Genomic DNA, 19,499 nt, shown 5'->3' on the forward strand with positions numbered 1-19,499 from the left:
GGTTTCATCCCTGGTTGGGGAACTAAGATCCCACATAGCCACATGGCTTGGCCAAAAATAAATAAAAGTATATAAAAACTTTGGATCAGATCTAGGTTAGAATTATGGTTAAGCTACATACAGCTCAACTTCAAATACTAAAGAATTATATCTAATTGAGTCAAGATAATTAAAATATGTACTGAACACACAGGGACTCAAGGAAATGAGAAAGCAAACTGAGCATGCTGGGAGTTATCAGCAGAAACTGCACAAAGAGAGGCCTGAAAGGATTTATATAATTTGGGTTAGGAGACTGTATCAAAAGCATGTTAGCAAACGTGCACATGGCTTGTTCAGGGGATTAAAAAGAAGATAGGCCTATTTAGGGCTGAGAATCTGCTTGGCTAGGTAAAGTGGGACCAGATCCTGGAAAAATTATATTTTGGGGGCTCAGTCATTATTAAGTAGAAGGAGACAATAAAGATTCTGTGATAAGTGATCAGCATAACAAATAAGTCCAATATTTTAAAAAGCTTTAAGTCATAGATATGTGCAAGCTAAGTTTTATATCCCTCAAATTTCTCTAACTTAGCTAAAAACAAATATGGCCCACAACTAGGATGATAGCAATAGAGTCAAACATTTGGGACTAAATCAAAGGTTTGAAGGTAAGAATCCATCATTCAGGATTTGTTATGATGAACTGAGTATAGGAGATGATGTTCAGGGAAGTATAAAAAACAATTAATGAATTGGGAGATAGGACTAAAGAAGCTATATGAAAAAGCAGCACAGTGGGATAGGCTGAAAGAGACGTAAGAGACATAGAGGATATGAGTGTTCTAATTGGAATACTAGAGGAAGGAGAAAAAACACAGGCCCAAGAAGGATCTGGCAGAATTTTTTTTTTTTTATATCCATACATTGCAGACATACTTCATAGCCAAAGATCTTAAAAACAGTCAGAAAAAAAAAAAAAGACATTGTCTTCAAAGGAGTTCAACAGCTGACTTTTCAAAGCAACAGAGGAAGCCAGGGACAGTAGAATGATACCTAAAATGTTCTGAGAGAAAATAACTGTCATATCCAGTAAAAATATTTTTCAAGAAAGAAGGCAAAATTAAGGTGTTTCTAGACAACAAAGACAGAGAATTGCTGTTACTGGACCGTTTCGAAAAGTCCTTCTCTAAAGGAAGTTCTAAAATATCTATAATTATTTGAGATGCAAGGAAAATGAGAACAATAAAAATACAAAGGGACTAAATTAAAACACACAAGTTATATGAAAACAATAGTAATATTGAGTTTTTAAAAAGAGAAAATACACAGCAAAGATAGCATGGGAAGGGATTTTAAAGAAATAGAAGTATATGGAGTGTTAAGTCTTTTTTAAATGTAAAAATCACATATCTCAGAGGTTAAGTTGGACTTCCCAGGTGGCTCAGTGGTAAAGAATCTGCCAGCAATGCAAGAGATGTGGGTTCGATCCCTGAGTCGGAAAGATTCCCTGGAGAAAGAAATGGCAACCCATTCCAGTATTCTTGCCTGGGAAATTCCATGGAGAGAGGAGCCTGGTAGACTGCAGTCCTTAGGGTCTCAAAGAGTTGGACACAGCTTAGTGACTGAGCATTCACACACACAGAGGTAGTTAGGAATACCAGACTAAAAATGAGAGATCATGCCCAAAGTCAACCACAAAGTAACTCTTGAATCTCAAGAGTGAAGGAAAGCTCTGTGAAAGAGGAAGTGTAGAAAAAAGTGAGATCTGATTTTGAAAACTGCATTTTTAGGGAATGGAAAGAGGAGGAGCCATATACTGATCTGACATTTCAGTAGGAGGATCCTTTCTATGTTCATTGAAAATAGTGGATTGATATATTTCCAAGAAAAAGAGAAATTCTTATTACTGTAAGTGTTTAAGCAAAGATTTACTGGATAAACACACTGTGGAGATTTCTGCAGTGGGACAGTAGACTTGGCTAGAGAGTCTGCAGAGACTTGTCTCTGCAGTTCTTTTATTTTGAGTAATACCTGAGAAAGAATACTTCCTTCAGTATTTGAGAGTACTTCTTTCAGAATCACACCCATTTGGTTAGAGTTGCCAGGATCAACCAGTAGCTTGATAACTCTGTCATGGACATGTTCAAGTGTCACAGGCATGCTCAGTTCTAGGTTCACCATATGTTTTCACAAACTTGGTCTTAACCCACCTAGAAGTATTGATCAGGCCACAACTATTCATGTGTGATGTTAGACCAGGGATGACATTTAAAATATTCAACAACTAGAATGAAAGCACTAAGAATAGATGCTGGATATAAAGTAGAGCCATACAAGTTTAGCCACACTAGGGCAAATTGGCTGATTAGAACTAAAGTAAAAACGTAGTCATATTTTCCAGGAGGTGTGAAACTTTATGCATAGTCTTTGTCTACAGGCTAGCTGAAAACGTTTTCTTCTAGCCACCAAGATGGTGGTTAAAAACAAAAATTGGTTGTTGGTGGTTATTTTCTTGAATGTCAGAATAAACATCAAGATGATGTGAAGCTGATATATTTCCAGAGACTTGGCAATGTCTCTAACATGATGAGACAAATTTTAGTTTTAGGTTCTTAAACCTGTGTCATGCCTTTATGTCAGACCTTACCTGCCATTCTCTTAACATAATGGCCATAAACCTATATACCTTTCCATTTTCTGCATGAACCACTGAAATACAGTGTTGCAAATTTATCATCAGACTTTTATGTTTTTACTTGTTTATTCCTTCTTTCACAGATCCTTCTCTATGCTTTTCTTTATATTCTTTTCAGAAATACAATTTTCAGTTCTCTATTTTCTTCCTAGCTTCCTTCACTCATTATTTGATGTTATTTCATTAAGGAAGGTAAGAAACTATGAAGGAAAGCCAGAAGAAGATATTTCTGTGAGGATTTTTTTTTTAAGTTAAGCCATTTAAAGTTTTAAACTAAATTGTTGCTAAAGAAAACTAAAATAATGCTATGTCTTGGGACTCTGGTTCTGTGAGAATACTGAGGTAAATTTAAGACTCTGAGGATGTTAAAAAGAGGCTCTAAGAACCACAAGAACAAAGATGGTCAGCCTTGTGAGTTCCAAGCTCAGTTCTGTCAACAATGTTCTATGAACACACAGCTAAATGCATAAGAGAAGAGTGCAGGTATGTGTTAAATTTCATTTTATTTGTTTTAGTATTCACATGTTCAGAATTCAAAACAGTATACAGTAAAGTCTCTTTCTTACCTCTTATACCACAGCCACCCAGTTCCTAAAGTCACCAGAGACACTTTATGCACATGAAAGTAAATATGTACACGTAGTTCTTTTCCACCCTTCTGTAGACAAATGGTAGCTTACCACACACTTCATGGTACCCCTGGATGCCACTGTTTGGTGCATATTTATGTATGTCTGTATGGTATATAGTGTATCATCAGGAAATGTCACAATAAATATTCTGCTTTAAATATTTCTATTTTAATTTTATTTTGTTCCTTTTCTCTCAAATTAACTTTGATTCTAGATTTACTACCAGAAGCATAAAGGAAAGGGATGAAAAAATAGCTCCCGAAATTTAGAGCTGGGAGGGCAGGGACCAGCAGTATTCTCTGGACAGCTTGAGGCCTTCTGTGCCTCGGTGTGATTGGATCTGTGCTACAGTAGTTCCAAGAATACAGTAGGCCTTCTTGAATGGCAGATGACAGCCTAGGCTGTGGACAGTTGACTTTGGGGAATTTTAACAATAAGAGTCATGTGATTACTTTGCCTCAGCAGAGCCTTCAGCACCTAAATGTAAAGCTTTTTTTAGTTAGTACCAAGGAAACTCCAAGGATTGTCAGAATATAATAAATAGAAGATGGTGGATGGGAGGCTTTGTAATGGTAAAATACTCTACAGGTATGCTGTATGGGACTAGATTTGAGCCGTTACCTGCAGCTGATGAGCTCCAAAAAGAGCGAAACCTATTAGGTCCTGCAGTACTGGCTTAAGACAGTATAAAATCTTGATTATTCTCCATTTGTATGCTCTTTGGTTTTGTCATATTTTGTATTGTGGAAGGGAATAGCTCCCATTTAGTCTGTTGAGCTTATATATTTCCTCTTTAGTCCATTCTTCTCAGAAGTGAACTGAATGAGACAATCCCCAAAGGGAAATCTGCTCAAGTCTGATTAGATTATGACCCCATCTAATCCAAATAGCCAGGTTTTTCTATCTAGGCAACCTCATCTACTGCTGTAAAAGTGCTGCACTCAATATCCCAGCAAATTTGGAAAACTCAGCAATGGCCACAGGACTGGAAAAAAGTCAGTTTTCACTCCTATCCCAAAGAAAGGCAATGCCAAAGAATGCTCAAACTACTGCACAGTTGCACTCATCTCACACGCTAGTAAAGTAATGCTCAAAATTCTCCAAGCCAGGCTTCAACAGTATGTGACCCATGGACTTCCAGGTGTTCAAGCTGGATTTAGAAAAGGCAGAGGAACCAGAGACCAAATTGCCAACATCTGCTGGATTATCGAAAGAGCGAGAGAGTTCCAGAAAAACATCGATTTCTGCTTTATTGACTATGCTGAAGCCTTTGACTTTGTGGATCACCGCAAACTCTGGAAAATTCTGAAAGAGATGGGAATACCAGACCACCTTACCTGCCTCTTGAGAAGTCTATATGCAGGTCAGGAAGCAACAAATTAGAACTGGACATGGAAAAACAGACTGGTTCCAGATCGGGAAAGGAGTATGTCAAGGCTGTATATTGTCACCCTCCTTATTTAACTTATATGCAGAGTACATCATGAGAAACCCTGGGCCGGATGAAGCACAAGCTGGAATCAGCATTGCCGGGAGAAATATCAATAACCTCAGATATACAGATGACACCACCCTTATGGCAAAAAGCGAAGAACTAAAGAGCCTCTTGAAAGTGAAAGAGGAAAGTGAAAAAACTGGCTTAAAACTCAACATTCAGAAAACGAAGATCATGGCATCTGGTCCCATCACTTCATGGGAGATAGATGGGGAAACAGTGGGAACAGTGCCAACTTTATTTTTTGGGGCTTCAAAATCACTGCAGATGGTGACTGCAGCCATGAAATTAAAAGACACTCCTTGGGAGAAAAGTTATGACCAACCTACACAATGTATTAGAAAGCAGAGACATTACTTTGCCAACAAAGGTCTGTCTAGTCAAGGCTATGGTTTTTCCAGTAGTCATGTATGGATTTGAGAGTTGGACTATAAAGAAAGCTGAGTGCTGAAGAATTGATCCTTTTGAACTGTGGTATTGGAGAAGACTCTTGAGAGTCCTTTGGACTGCAAGGAGATCCAAGCAGTCCATCCTAAAGGAAATCAGTCCTGAATATTCCTTGGAAGCACTAATGTTGAAGCTGAAACTCCAATATTTTGGCCACCTGATGTGAAGAACTGACTCATTGGAAAATAACCTGATGCTGGGAAAGATTGAAAGCAGGAGGCAAAGGGACGACAGAGGATGAGATGGTTGGATGGAATCACCAATTCAGTGGACGTGAGTTTGAGTAAACTCCGGTGATGGGACAGGGAGGCCCGGCGTGCTGCAGTCCATGGGGTTGCAAAGAGTTGGACACAACTGAGCAACTGAACTGAACTGAATCTCGTCTACCTTGATTGCCCCAATAAATCAGCCAAACTAATTTATCTTCCCTACCTCTCCTTCCCTCTACCCTACTGCTACACAACACCACACATACACTCATCCCCAGACAAAAACTTACCATCTTTCTTATATTCCTCACTTGGTTGTTCAAGTACAGTCCTCCCAGATACACAAACTAAAAACCTAAGAGGTATTGTCTACTATTTCTTCTTTCTCACCACTTCCCACAAAAACAACAACTAGCCATAAAACCCTAAAGATTTGCCTGTGGAATATGTCTTAAATGGGGCTCCTTTCCAGACCCTCAGTTATAGCCTGTTTTAGGCCTTTATACCACTTTGGGGAACTACTACAATAGCTGCCCAGGTAGCTTCCCTGTCTCTACTTTCTCCTCTTTTTTTTTATTTTACTGTCTCCATTTCTTCTAGGGTGACCTCTTTAAATACCAGATATAGTCATATCACTCCCTTCCTTGAAATTCTTCAGTGGCTCACCCATAAGATACAGTTCATGTTCTTCAACCTGGTGTACTTAAGCTTTTCTTGGTCCTAACTCTTACCTCCTTGACAGTTCTGCAGGTTACTGCTTATACTTAACAGATTGGCTGTGTGTTTTGTTAGTTAGTTGTGGTTGTACCACCCATTGTCCTCCTGGAATTCCTGCTCCCTGAATCCATCTTATCGTTCCCATCCATTAGTAGGACCTGCTAGGGAGAACTGGTCAGTTGTTAAATATTCAGGAATTTTGCAAGCCAGTTTTTAACTTGAAAAGCAGCCATGTTGAGGGTATTTATGCCACACATATCAGCAAATATTACAAATCAGAACTCCCTTTTACCCGCACACCTGTGAAATCCCACCCCACCGCAGAATACCAAAACCCCTATCCAAATTCTGGCTTAGATGGTACCTCTTTAAAATCTTGTCTACTCAGCCCTCTTCCCTCCACACTCAAAAATATTAGTTGCTATTTATAAACACTTTCGGAGAAGGCAATGGCAACCCACTCCAGTACTCTTGCCTGGCAAATCCCATGGATGGAGGAGCCTCGTAGGCTGCAGTCCATGGGGTCGCTAGGAGTCAGACACAACTGAGCGACTTCACTTTCACTTTTCACTTTCATGCATTGGAGAAGGAAGTGGCAACCCACTCCAGTGTTCTTGCCTGGAGAATCCCAGGGACGGAGGAGCCTGGTGAGCTGCCGTCTGTGGGGTCGCGCAGGGTCGGACACGACTGAAGCAACTTAGCAGCAGCAGCATAAACACTTTGCATACTTTATTGTAGCATTTTGTCACCTTATAGTGTAGCTCTTTGTTTGCATGTCACTTTTTAATGCTAATTTCTTGAGTTCCTATGGGCAGAGTCCATGTCTCACTTTTCTTTGCATCTGTCATTCATTCATTCCTTCAATGTTCATTGAGTTGATACATTTAATATGTACCAGGCATTGTTCTCAGAGTGCAAAGATGGAAGGATCGTTGTACTCTGAGAACAGTAAGAAGTCCATAGCCTAGTCCATGGCAGGAGGGAAATTCAAATAGTCCATTATAATACAAATCCAAGTACATTGCTAAAAGTCTGTATAAGACACCTTGAAGCCTGGAGGAAAAAAACCCTGCCCAGGGTAATGAGGAAGTCTTCACAGAGCAGGTAAGACTTAAAGGATGAACAGAAATTTGTTGCCTGTAAATAGGTTCTACAGTTAGTATTTTTACAGATAGAATTTTTAATAGAAAATTTTCCCACTCTGGACAGTACACAAGGTTCTTTGTTTCAGAGTAAATAGCAGTTTTATGTGAAAACCCTGTGTAAATGTCTATGAATTAGTCATTCTTTGAATGAGCAGAGAAAGCACTGAATACTGTATCTGTAATCACAGTAATGTTATGTAGCAAGCCATCCCTAAACCCCATAGCCTAGAACCATAACAATTTATTATTTCTCATGCATTTAGGCAGTTCTGATTTGAGCAAGCTGGGCCCACTTATGCTTCTGCCGTCACCTGGCAAATCAGCCAGGGCCTGGCTGATTTAGGATGCTCTTGGCTAAGTCAGCTCAGCTCCCTTCCACGAGTCTCTCCCAGCGCTCTCACAGCCTGGCTCAGACAAGTTCCCATGGTGGTGGCCCAAGCCCAAGAGAGGAAGTGAAACCTGCAAGTATTGATATATGTGCAGGCCTCTACTTTCCTCTCGGAGAAGGCAATGGCACCCCACTCCAGCACTCTTGCCTGGAAAATCCCATGGATGGAGGAGCCTGGTAGGCTGCAGTCCATGGGCTCGCTAAGAGTCCGGCACGACTGAGTGACTTCACTTTCACTTTTCACTTTCACGCATTGGAGAAGGAAATGGCAACCCACTCCAGTGTTCTTGCCTGGAGAATCCCAGGGATGGGGGAGCTTGGTGGGCTGCCATCGATGGGGTCGCACAGAGTCTGACACGACTGAAGTGACTTAGCAGCTACTTTCCTCACACTTACTGCTGTCCCCTTAACTAAAGCAAATCACATGATTAAGTCCAGAGTTAGTGTGAGAGAAAAAGACACAGAGAAGTGTGACAAATTGAAAGCATTGCTGCAGTCAGTCTGCCACAGACACATACTCTATGTAAGCTCTCTTCTAGACCTTGTGTTACTCTGCAGGTGTTATAGTACTTGCCAGTGAATTTGCTTACTCTGTGGTAATCATGAACAAACTTCTCTGAGCAGTCTAGACCCGTTAATCTTAGTTTAGGGTCTCATTTTTTCCCCACTATTGAAATGACATTATTTGAAATGCTGAAAAAATTGAAGAATCACTTGTTTAGTGATGTCCATGTCGCATTAAGGGGCTTTCCTGGTGGCTCAGCAGTAAAGAATCCACCTGCCAATGCAGGAGAGACAGGTCCAATCCCTGGGTCAGCAAGATCCCCGTCGGGGGAAATGGCAACCCACTCCAGTATTCTTGCCTGGGAAATCCCATGGACAGAGGAGCGTGATGGGTTACAGTCCATAAGGTCACAAAAGCGTCAGCCATGACTTAGTGACTAAACAGCAACAATGTCATACTAAACTCCTTTACATGTTCTAGTCACTTAGATTTTTTTTTCACTAAAAAGCCATGGTGTCCACAACAAGGAGAAAACATCTTGTAGAGGTTTAAAAATACATGTTTTTAAAGTTCCATTGTTGGGGAATTCCCTGCGATCTGGTGGTCAGGACTCAGTGCTTTCACTGCTGTGGCCCAGGTTCAATCCCTGGTCAGGGAACTAAGATCCCACAAGCTGTGTGGTGCGACCCAAAAAAAAGGTCAATTATTTAATCTCTGATTTAACATTTAATAAGCTAGATTTTTCATGCAAAACTTCAAACTGGGAGAAATCTCAGTCCATCTGTGCAAAGCAAACTGATATTATTTATTGAAGCCTTAGGAACAAAACAGCCCCTTTTACTTTTAACTAGTAGTAGCCTTGGGAATAGGAAACATTAACATCTCATAGAATGTGTTCTTTTGGGTCTTTCTCCAGAAGTGACTAAAATATCCAAGATTCAAACTTGATTTTGTTTGTTTTTAATAAGATTCATACGATCCTTGTTGTTGTTGTTTTTTTTTTATCATCATCATTGGTGAGAATGGGGAAGGGAGCTGGGGGGACCAGTTATAGTAGAAGGGCAGTGGGACAGAGACAGGATTGAGACAAGTGGACAAATGGAGAAATGTTAGAAGGGGTCACTGAAGTGGAAAAGCAGGTGACCAGGTCAAAAATAAATCTACAGAGCTAACTTATGAACAAGAAGCTGAAGCTGCAGAATGTGCCTCCTACTTGGACCCCAAAAGGAAGGTTGATGTGACATGAGAGGTCACATAGGGTTCTTGTTGATTTCACTCTGTATCTTAGTTTTTCTGCTAGGTTTGCCCACAGGTTACCTGCTCCCAGTACTAGGTGGAAGGGCTTATTGCAGTTCTCAAAAACCATTGAAGGTAGGGCAGGGAACTAGTTAATGAAAGCAGCTGCCTGAAGAAAGACTTCATGTTCAAAAATTTTTAAAGGATATAATAACCAAGAAGATTATTTTTTTCACAATTTAAGATGTTGATTTTAAAAACAGAGACTGTTAAAATAGATCACTCTATGGACATAAATTCAGCTTTGCATTGGCTACTTTCAAAATAATAATCCAAAGTCTTCTCACAGGATAGTGTCATAGGAGAGCACAAGTGGAGCACTCTGGGTTCTAGCCCCAGCTCTGCCCTTTGCTTACTGTATATATCTGTCTCTCCAGCTATACCATGAAGGCTTTGGGACTTGAAGATCTTTCGGGACACTGTCAACTCCCACATGCTGGCTTGTTCTTTGGGTCTCTGAGGTTGTGGTAGGTTCTCACCTCAGTTACCCTTTAATTTTGATCTCTTCTAGCGTAAAATGAGTGGGGTGGGGGAGGTGTTTATATGGGTATAGTATTTGTGGCAGGAGGTCAACAGAGACTCCATATAAACCCAAGTATAAACCCTCAGTTACTGCCTGCTTTTGCCACTAGATGGCGATCAGATATTTGATCCGATCACCAGGCTTAAGACTTGACTAGCCAAGACCTCCAAGATTGACCGTTTAAAGAAATGACGAAACTGTAAGCCAGTGCTGCAACTCATGTGTGTCCTAAGCCCTGTCAAACTAACCAGCAGTAGTTTAAGCAGTGAAGGGCTTCCCTGGTAGCTCAGCGGTAAAGAATCCACCTGCTACTGCTGGAGACCGGGATTCAATCCCTGGGTCAGGTAGATCCCCTGGAGAAGGAAAAGCAACCCACTTCAGTATTCTTGCCTGGGAAATCTCATGGACAAAGAAGCCTGGCAGGCTACAGTCCATGGGGTTGCAAAGAGTCAGACATGACTTAGCAACTGAACAACAATAAGCAGTAAAAATGTAGAGTTACTAAAACTCCTCTGGCAGTCCAGTGGTTAAGACTCTATGCTTGCAATGCAGGAAACACAGATATGATCCCGGACCAAGGAACTAAGATCCCACATGCTGTGTGCCCCCCGCCAAAGAAAAAGTTACCTATAGTTTATACTTTAGGTGTAGTTACATGCGGTTAAGAATCTTATCAAAGAGAAGGATATGATAAAATCATGATGTATATAAAGTAAGCAACAGAGAATTGACTATCAAATACCAGTATACTTGAATGAAGGACTATTCTTTTATTTTCTAAGTTTTTAATTTTATATTTTTATGGAAGTATAGTTGAATTACAGTGTTGTGTTGCTGCTATACAGCAAAAGTGACTCAGTTATACATGTATATACATTCTTTTTCCCATTATGGCTTATCACTGAATATTGAATATAGTTTCCGTGTGCTATACAGTAGGACCTTGTTTATCAGTTCTATATATACCAGTTTGCATCTGCTAATCTCAAACTCCCAATCCAGCCCTCTCCCACACTCTCCCTCTTGGCAGCCACCAGTCTATTCTCTGCAAGGAACATTCTTTGAAACCTTAAAATTGATAAAGAAAGATGTAAATATGTTATTAACACTAGAGGTGCTGCCTTGCAGAAATATGAAAGTTCATACTTCTTTAGTTCAGTAAGTTAGAGTAACTGTATGCATGAAGGGTCTTTCAGTGAACATTAAGAGAAATGGGAAATGCTTAGGGAATATCTCTGAGCTCTGGATGTGACATCAAGAGGGACATCTGAGTCCTTCTATGTCAGGGGTTAGCAAACTTTTTGTGACGAGTCAGATAGCAAATATTTTAGGCTTATAGACCATTGTAGGCTTACTGTCCATTCAACTCTGCCATTATTGTGTGAGGTAGCCATATATAATATGTAAATGATGAGTGTGGCTGTGTTCTAATAAAATTATTTACAAAACCAGGCAGTGATCAAGATTTGGCCCATGTGCCATAGTTTGCTGACCCGTTTGTGGGTGAAAGCTAGGGTTCATCAGTATTTCTCCTTTCTAGACTTCAGTCGTTGGCTTCTGTCAAATAAGGAATTGGATTAGATGATTCGTGTCTCTCGCTGAAGCTAAATGATCCACAAGAGTGACCCAGAGTGGTATTTCTTTTAAGATCGAGGTTTTTAAAAATCAAGCTTGAACAAGTTTGTAAGTTTCTAGAGCAGGATTTCTCAACCTTCACACAGTTGACATCTGGGGCTGGATAGTCCTTTGTTGTAGGGGGGCTGTCCTGTACATTGTCGGATGTTTCCCAGCATCTCTAGACTCCTCTACCTGCTAGATGTCAGTTCAGTAGTGCACCCCAACTCCATGAGTTATGACAACCAAAAATGTCTCTAGATATTGTCAGATGTTCCCTGGGAAACACAATCACCTCCACTTCAGAATTACAGCTCTAGAGAATTTAAGAATAACTGAAAGAAGAACAAAAATGGAAATCAGGCTGTGCAACCTGCATGCAATCAGGGTGGCCACCAAGATAATAACCATACTTCCTTAGGAACAAGACCAAAAAAGCTAAAACCTAGAGGAACAACCAGCATATTAGAAGGAGAAAGACAATGAGAATTTTATTGACCCAATCAAGAGGGGCTGGAAAGTTTGTAACAGATGACTTTTTAATATTGATTTAGGTCATTTTATTGAAGGTGTTCCTAAAACCATTCAACCAAAATAGAGAGCTACCTATAATAGGTAGCTGAAAAGTTAAACTAAAACACAGAAACATGGATGAAGAGAAATATAAAAAAGACCACTACTAAAGAATACCAAGAATACTTACTTTTCACTATTTTATATTGTTTGATGAGGCCTCTAGCCGAAAGAAGTCATACTGAGTGAATTTATTGACCCTTATCTATGGGTCCTAGTATTTTGTTTTGCTTTGGATAAGTCAAAGTGTGGTTTATTCCTATAGTAGAATATTATTTAGTAGAGAAAATGCATCACAGCTTCATACAACTGCATAGATGGATCCTTGAAGCTAAATTTTAAATGTCAGTAAAGCTAATCCTTTAATAAGTCCAGATCATATAGCCAGCTTGGAAGTTAGTTACAATTAAAAGCCAAAATCATCTGTATTCATTAATAAGGGTGCCCTTGATTTCTATCTACCTTCTATTTATACCCATATGCTTTCAAACTGTGGTGCTGGAGAAGACTCTTGGACAGCAAAGAGATCAAACTAGTCAATCCTAAAGAAGATCAACCCTGAATATTCATTGGAAGGACTGATACAGAAGCTCCAATACTTGGACAGCAAAGAGATCAAACTAGTCAATCCTAAAGAAGATCAACCCTGAATATTCATTGGAAGGACTGATACAGAAGCTCCAATACTTGGGCCACGTGATGCAAAGAGCCAAATCATTGGAAAAGACCCTGATTCTAGGAAGGATTCAAGGCAGGAGAAGGGGCAACAGAGGATGAGATGGTTGAATGGCATCACCAACTCAGTTCACGTGAATCTGAGCAAACTTCAGGAGATAGAGAAGGACAGGGAATCCTGGCGTGCTACAGTGCATGGTATCACAAAGAGTCAAGACACAACTTAGGGACTGAACAACAACATATTCTTTTAAGAATTCATCCTCTTCCAAATGTGAGTGATATTAATCTTAGCCAACAAGCCCTGATCATTCGACTCACTTTGTACAAGAAATTTTTTTGTCTTGTTTCTTATTTTCCTTACTTTAAGCCAGGATGATGTTTTCTAAACAGTGATCTAAGAGATCTAGAAATGTTAATTGTCGTCTCAGGTTCTAGTTTTGACCTGCTCTGTGACTTGGGGCTGTCTCTTCCTTGCTGAGGAAATGTTTTATTTATCTGTAAAGTAGTAGAGAGATCCCCCAACTCTGGTCCTTAGGATGGCTATACATGAATCATCTTCGAGGGCTTGTTTAAAACTTAGATTTCTGTGCTTTGTTCCTGATTTCAATTCCGTAGTCTAGGGTAAAGTCTAGGAAGCCCAGGTGAGCCTAGTGTATGGCCATGTTTGAGTATAATTAGAAGTGATCTGTAAGGTCCTTTCAACTCTTGAAATACTGTGGTTATATGAAATATATTAATGTATTTCCCTAAATATCCTTTATTATTTTCTAAAAGCTTTTTTATATTCTGCAAGAAGTAATTGAGATTACTACATGGTAGTTTCCCCCTCATATGCTCGTTGGTACAGTTTTATATAAACTTGGTTTGCTGTAATGTGGTCAACTTATGGCTTGGGTGATAATCTTGATCCACAAAATGTGTTTGAAGATGGTTTCTATTTTCACCAGGATGCTATATCATAGTCTCTTTGTTGTCAATCTTGGATTTAGAGAAAGATTAAGCAGTTTGATATCCTGATTTCTGTATAACTATAAAGTGGAATAAAATTAGAAATTCTGTGTGGTTGTTAATTTTTTATTTGTTTTTCTTTAATTTACAGAATGCTCTTTTCAGTTGCATTAGCAGAAATGAAAGTAAGTATATTATCAGTGGTTATACCAGCAATCCAAAGAGCACAACACAGCTTACAGAACATGATTTAGCTATTATAAATATTTCCAACACTTTGCTGTTATAACAGACTGTTGCTAAACCATCTGAAGGAATGTGCACAGCAGGATTATGATAGGCTGCTTCCTCTAGAGCGTTCAAGCCATTCATGAATTCTAACAATTCCCATGTCTTAGCTGGAGATTTACAAAGCAGATAATAGTGCTGGGTGTTTTAGAGGAAGATCATGCCCCACTTGGATAACTTTCAGAAATTGAGCACACATAATATGATGTAAAATAACGCAGCAGTTGCTAAGGGCTACCTCTCAGTTCCTTCCAGATATTCACTGACTGCTTGCCCTGCTTTGTGCAGGGCAGATACACATCTTGGAGGGCATAATCTGTACACAAAGAACCCTGGAACGTGGTAGGTATGGGTTTAAGTTACTGAGAACGTGCTGTGGGAGTTCAGAGGAAGGAGAGGTCACCTCCTGAAGGGTGCTTAGAAGTAACTTTGTGGAGTTGGTACCTGAGCTGGGCCTAGAAGGACAGACATGATGTGAACAGTAGAGATTGGAGGAAGGAATGAGGTGAAGGAAACAATGAGACCAGTTGGAGATGGGGAAACGCATCCGAGGAACAAAGAGTTGTTTAGATGAACTTGGTAGTGGGTGTATTAAAATATCAGAAACATTATCTGTCTGTACTTTATTTGCTACCTTTTTTTATTGGGATTTAGTTCAAGATTTCCCAGATAGTCTTTGACACATAATTTTCTGTCCTCCCACACTGCAGGGAAGCCAGCCTCCTTCTCTCTTGTCTCTCTGTCCTCAGCATCCATCACCTCTACCCTCAGTTTTAGCCTCATTGAGGTTGACAGTGATAAATGTAGCTGTGAATGAAAACAGGCTTGTCTTGCTGTTAGTTTGGTACTAGTTTAGTTCATTTGTATATAATTTTATCATTATTATTATTTCTGGAAGCCACCTGAATTCCCTGTTCTATAGAAGTCACCGAAACCTGAGTCTGGTTCCTCCATAACCATCCCTAATAATTATCAGAGATTTCCCACCTGTCTTTTTCTTAACCTTTTATGGCCATCCCTCTACCTTTTTGGCTCCCTTTGGCCTCCCACAGACCCCTTAGCCTTTCCTGTGAGGGCCTCTTGCTCCTCTTCATTATAAATCCCACATCTTCACCCCTAGCCACTCATCGTGCTCTTCCCAGATAAACAGTCTACTTTGATTTTTAAAAATATGTAAATCAAGAATCAATTATTTCAAATGTGGGTTTTACTTTTCAGTATTGAAGCAGGTCATATCAGTTATAAGTTGAGAACTTTCAATTTAGTCCTAGTCTTGGAGATGAACTTGGATAGAACTTTGGGGGTTTTATTTCAAGACAGACACATATAATTTGCAAATTTATGAAATGGTCCTGATATCTCTTAGTTTTTACCAGTCCTATTTTATAAAGGAGCTATTTGGAGTTTTGTTGTTTGGTTTTTTTTTTTTTTTTGCTTTGCTTATGAATCTCTACTAATCTGACATGGAAAGAAACTGTCTGGTGGTTCTCACCCTGGGTGCTATTAGCTTTTGGGAGACAGTTTGATTGTATGAGACTGTCCTGTACATTGCAGAGCATTTAACAGCCCAGACCCCCATGTATTAAATGCCAGCAAGTTATTATGAAAACCAGAAATACTTCCACATGCATTCAAGTTCTCCCGTGGGCTGGTACTGCTCCTGCTGAGGACCACTGCATTGTAGACTATAAATTGACAAAAAATGACTTTCTCAGACCAGTGACCACCTGAGTATCCCCATGGCTATGCTTACAATAGTTCTGACTTTAAGTACATGTCTTCTATGGTGTGGTTTTATTTCTCAAATTCAAAAAGACACAAATTGTTTCAGCATTATTATGATGATTGAATGTTAATGAATGGCTGATTTCATTTCACTGCCACCATTTTTTTCCTCTAGTGGGATCAGTTTGTTGCAGTTATGCAGGCCATCACACAAACTGCCGAGAATACTGTCAAGCCATTTTCCGAACAGATTCTTCTCCTGGTCCTTCTCAGATCAAAGCAGTGGAAAATTATTGTGCCTCTATTAGTCCACGATTAATACACTGTGTGAACAATTACACTCAGTCTTATCCAATGAGGAACCCAACAGATAGTAAGTAAAAGCCATATGTATTCCTCTCATTTCAATCTTTGGTAAAATAATTTGTAAAAAGGAAATAAATTCATGAAGATATCTATAGTCTGGGTCATTTGGGAAACACTAGACCTCCTTTGGTCTTTAGATTTGGCAGATTGGTCATTTTTGTCTTAGCTAAAAGATGCCAAGAAAGACAGAGCTGTTGAGGGTATGAAGAAACAGGCCCTCTCTATCCTGAAGGGAGAATTCATTGGTATGGGTGTTTTTGGGGTGGGAGGGGGAATTTGGTCTAATCTAGTAATTCCATTTCTCAGAATTTGTCCTTTAAGAAAACTTACAAATTTGTAAAAACACATCTATTCATATAAAGGATGTTTACTACAACATTGCTATTAATAGAGAAAAACTAGAAATAACCTACACGTCCACTGATAGGGTGTTGATTAAAATTGATTAAATAAACTACATATCTCTGTAATAATAACATTATACAACCTGCAAAAAAGGAGATGTATGTTATGTAAATCCATGAAGTTAGAATACTGCCTCCCACCATACACAAAAATAAACTCAAAATGGCTTAAAGATTTAATTATAAGACATGATGACATAAAACTAAAAGAGAATATAGGCAAAATATTCTTTGACATAAATCATAGCAATATTTTCTTAGATAAGTTTCCCAAGGCAAAAGAAATAAAAACAAAATAAACAAATGGGACCTAATGAAACTTATAAGCTTTTGCAAGAAAACCATAAACAAAATAAAAAGACAACTTACAGACTGGGAGAAAAATATTTGCAAAAGAATGTGACCAACAAGGGTTTAATTTCTAAAATATATAGATAGCTCATACAACTCAATATCAAAAAATATAAACTAATCAAAAAATATACAAAAGGCCTAAATAGACATTTTTCTAAAGAAAACATACAGATGGCCAACAGGCACATGAAAAGATGCTCAACATTGCTAATTATTAGAGAAAAACAAATCAGAACTACAATGAGAGAAAAAAAAACCTACAGTGAGGTATCACTACACACCAATCAGAATGGCCATCATCAAAAAGTCTGCAAATAATATAATACATGCTGAAGAGGGTGTGAAAAAAAGGGAACCCGCCTACACTGTTGGTAGGAATTTAAATTGGTACAACCAATATGCAGAATAGTATGGAGGTTCCTTAAAAAACTAAAAATATGAACAGCAATTCCACTCCTGGATATATATGTGGAAAAGATGAAAACTCTAATTTGAAAAGAAACACTACCACTTGTGTTTCATTTGTAGACAAAGACTTATATAGACAGGTGCAAAAATAAATCCTCTTTTGCAACCCAGAACTCATTGTTCTGTATGAGATTTTTACAGATTAGAAGGAACATGATACACAAAACAGATATAATGGATGTCTATTGGTGAACATAAAGATTTTTTCCAGGGCTACAGTGCTGATACTTTTCTCTCATATATTAAGCTTTTAAATTATTAGCTGTATTGATCTAGTTGTTAGTTTTAATGTTGACATAAAACAAGAAAAGAAAAGAAACATGCATGCCAGTGTCCAAAGCAGCATTGTTTAGAATAACCAAGACATGGAAAAAACCCAGGTGTTCATCAACAGATGAATGGATAAAGAAAATGTGATAACATAGAATGTAATATTAGCCATAAAAGAGAATGAAATAATGCCATTTTCAGCAACATGCATGGAGCTAGAGATTTTCATACTAAGTGAAATAAGTCAAAGAGAAATAGTATATCACTTTTATCTGGAATCTAATAAAAAATAATACAAATCAACATTTTACAAAACAGACTCACAGACCGATAACAAAATTGTGGTTATCAAAGAAAAAGGTTGCGTGGGGAAGGATAAATTAGGAGTATGAGATTAACAGATTATACACTACCATATATGAAATAGATAAGCAACAAAGATTTACTGTATAGCACAGGGAACTATATTGTTTATCTTGTACTAACATGGAAGAGAATTTTTAAATATATGTATAACCGAATCACTCTGCTGTACACCTGGACCTAACACAATTCTGTAAATCCACTACAATACCAAAAAAATGTATATTTATTATAGAAGTCAAAGATGTATTAAGCAAGGAAAGGAAGTTGCAGAACTAAATGTATACAGTAAGATTCATTTTTAGTTAATACCTATTTGTTCCACATTGTTTGGATGTGTAATATTTGAATTTTACCAATGAACATTTGTTACTTTTATAATAAATATGTCAGTATAAATGAGATTCTCATACTTTTTAAAAGTCAGGACCTCCTGATGAACTTGCACCTTATGGGATCTTTAGAATCTCAGCTTTGTAAAGCCTATAAATCATTTTCTTCATTTAGAGGTGATCAGACTTAAAGTAACTGACTAATTAAGCAAAACTGGCAAAAGGCTTATAAGCCAGATGCCAGTGTTTTGACTTACACTGGGATATTCAAAGACTTGTTTTTGTAAACTCAAAAGCAGTGCTATGCCTTGTTTGGCCAGATTCTAGCTAAGGCTTATGACATTCTGTGATTGTATGAGGAAAATCAGAGGGTGAAGCACTTGCTGCAAATTACATTCATTTATTTTAAAGAGAGATCTGGCTTCACTGACATTTAGGCTATGAAGAGGTGCTGCTGAAGCAAAGTTGATAGATAGCAGGTCAAAAAAAAAAAAGGCAGAAAATGTTTTAAGGGTAAAAGAACAACCATCTCATATGTCTGTGCTAATATATAGGAAAACTGGAAAAGAAAGCTACAAACAGATATGCCTGAATAGGCTTAAGAAGTCAAACTCCTAAGAAAACTACTTCAAAGAAGCCCTTTGAATTCTATAGTCTGGTTGAAAGTGTTCACTTGCTTTCTGGTTTTTTATAGAAAAGTATAACAAACTGATACCTTGTCAGAGTTTGTTATTGTGTTATTTAAATTACTGCTGCTGCTGCTAAGTCGCTTCAGTTGTGTCCAACTCTGTGCGACCCCATAGATGGCAGCCCACCAGGCTCCACCGTCACTGGGACTCTCCAGGCAAGAACACTGGAGTGGGTTGCCATTTCCTTCTCCAGTGCACGAAAATGAAAAGTGAAAGTGAAGTCGCTTAGTCGTGTCCGAATCTTCGCGACCCCATGGACTGTAGCCTACCAGGCTCCTCCACCCATGGGATTTTCCAGGCAAGAGTACTGGAGTGGGGTGCCATTTGCTACTTAGATTAATTTGTACAGATTTATAAATCTTTTTATCCCAAAATGTGATGAAATACAGTATT

At 38.7% G+C, this 19,499-nt stretch overlaps 1 protein-coding gene and 1 non-coding gene across 2 annotated transcripts in view; both read left to right on the forward strand.

Annotated features, from left to right (window-relative positions):
• RECK (reversion inducing cysteine rich protein with kazal motifs) overlaps window positions 1-19,499 on the forward strand; it is an 82,237-nt gene that overhangs the window by 25,758 nt on the left and 36,980 nt on the right. Inside the window, exons 7-8 of the mRNA XM_052645044.1 lie at window positions 13,999-14,032; window positions 16,036-16,233. Of these exons, the coding sequence (XP_052501004.1) occupies window positions 13,999-14,032; window positions 16,036-16,233 (232 nt within the window). The remainder of the gene's footprint in view (window positions 1-13,998; window positions 14,033-16,035; window positions 16,234-19,499) is intronic.
• On the forward strand, window positions 17,491-17,608 carry LOC128052903 (small nucleolar RNA SNORA40). The gene has a single exon (XR_008199863.1). It is a non-coding gene; the product is annotated as a small nucleolar RNA SNORA40 (small nucleolar RNA).

This window comes from Budorcas taxicolor, chromosome 8, assembly GCF_023091745.1.
Source record: "Budorcas taxicolor isolate Tak-1 chromosome 8, Takin1.1, whole genome shotgun sequence".
Taxonomy (NCBI): domain Eukaryota; kingdom Metazoa; phylum Chordata; class Mammalia; order Artiodactyla; family Bovidae; genus Budorcas; species Budorcas taxicolor.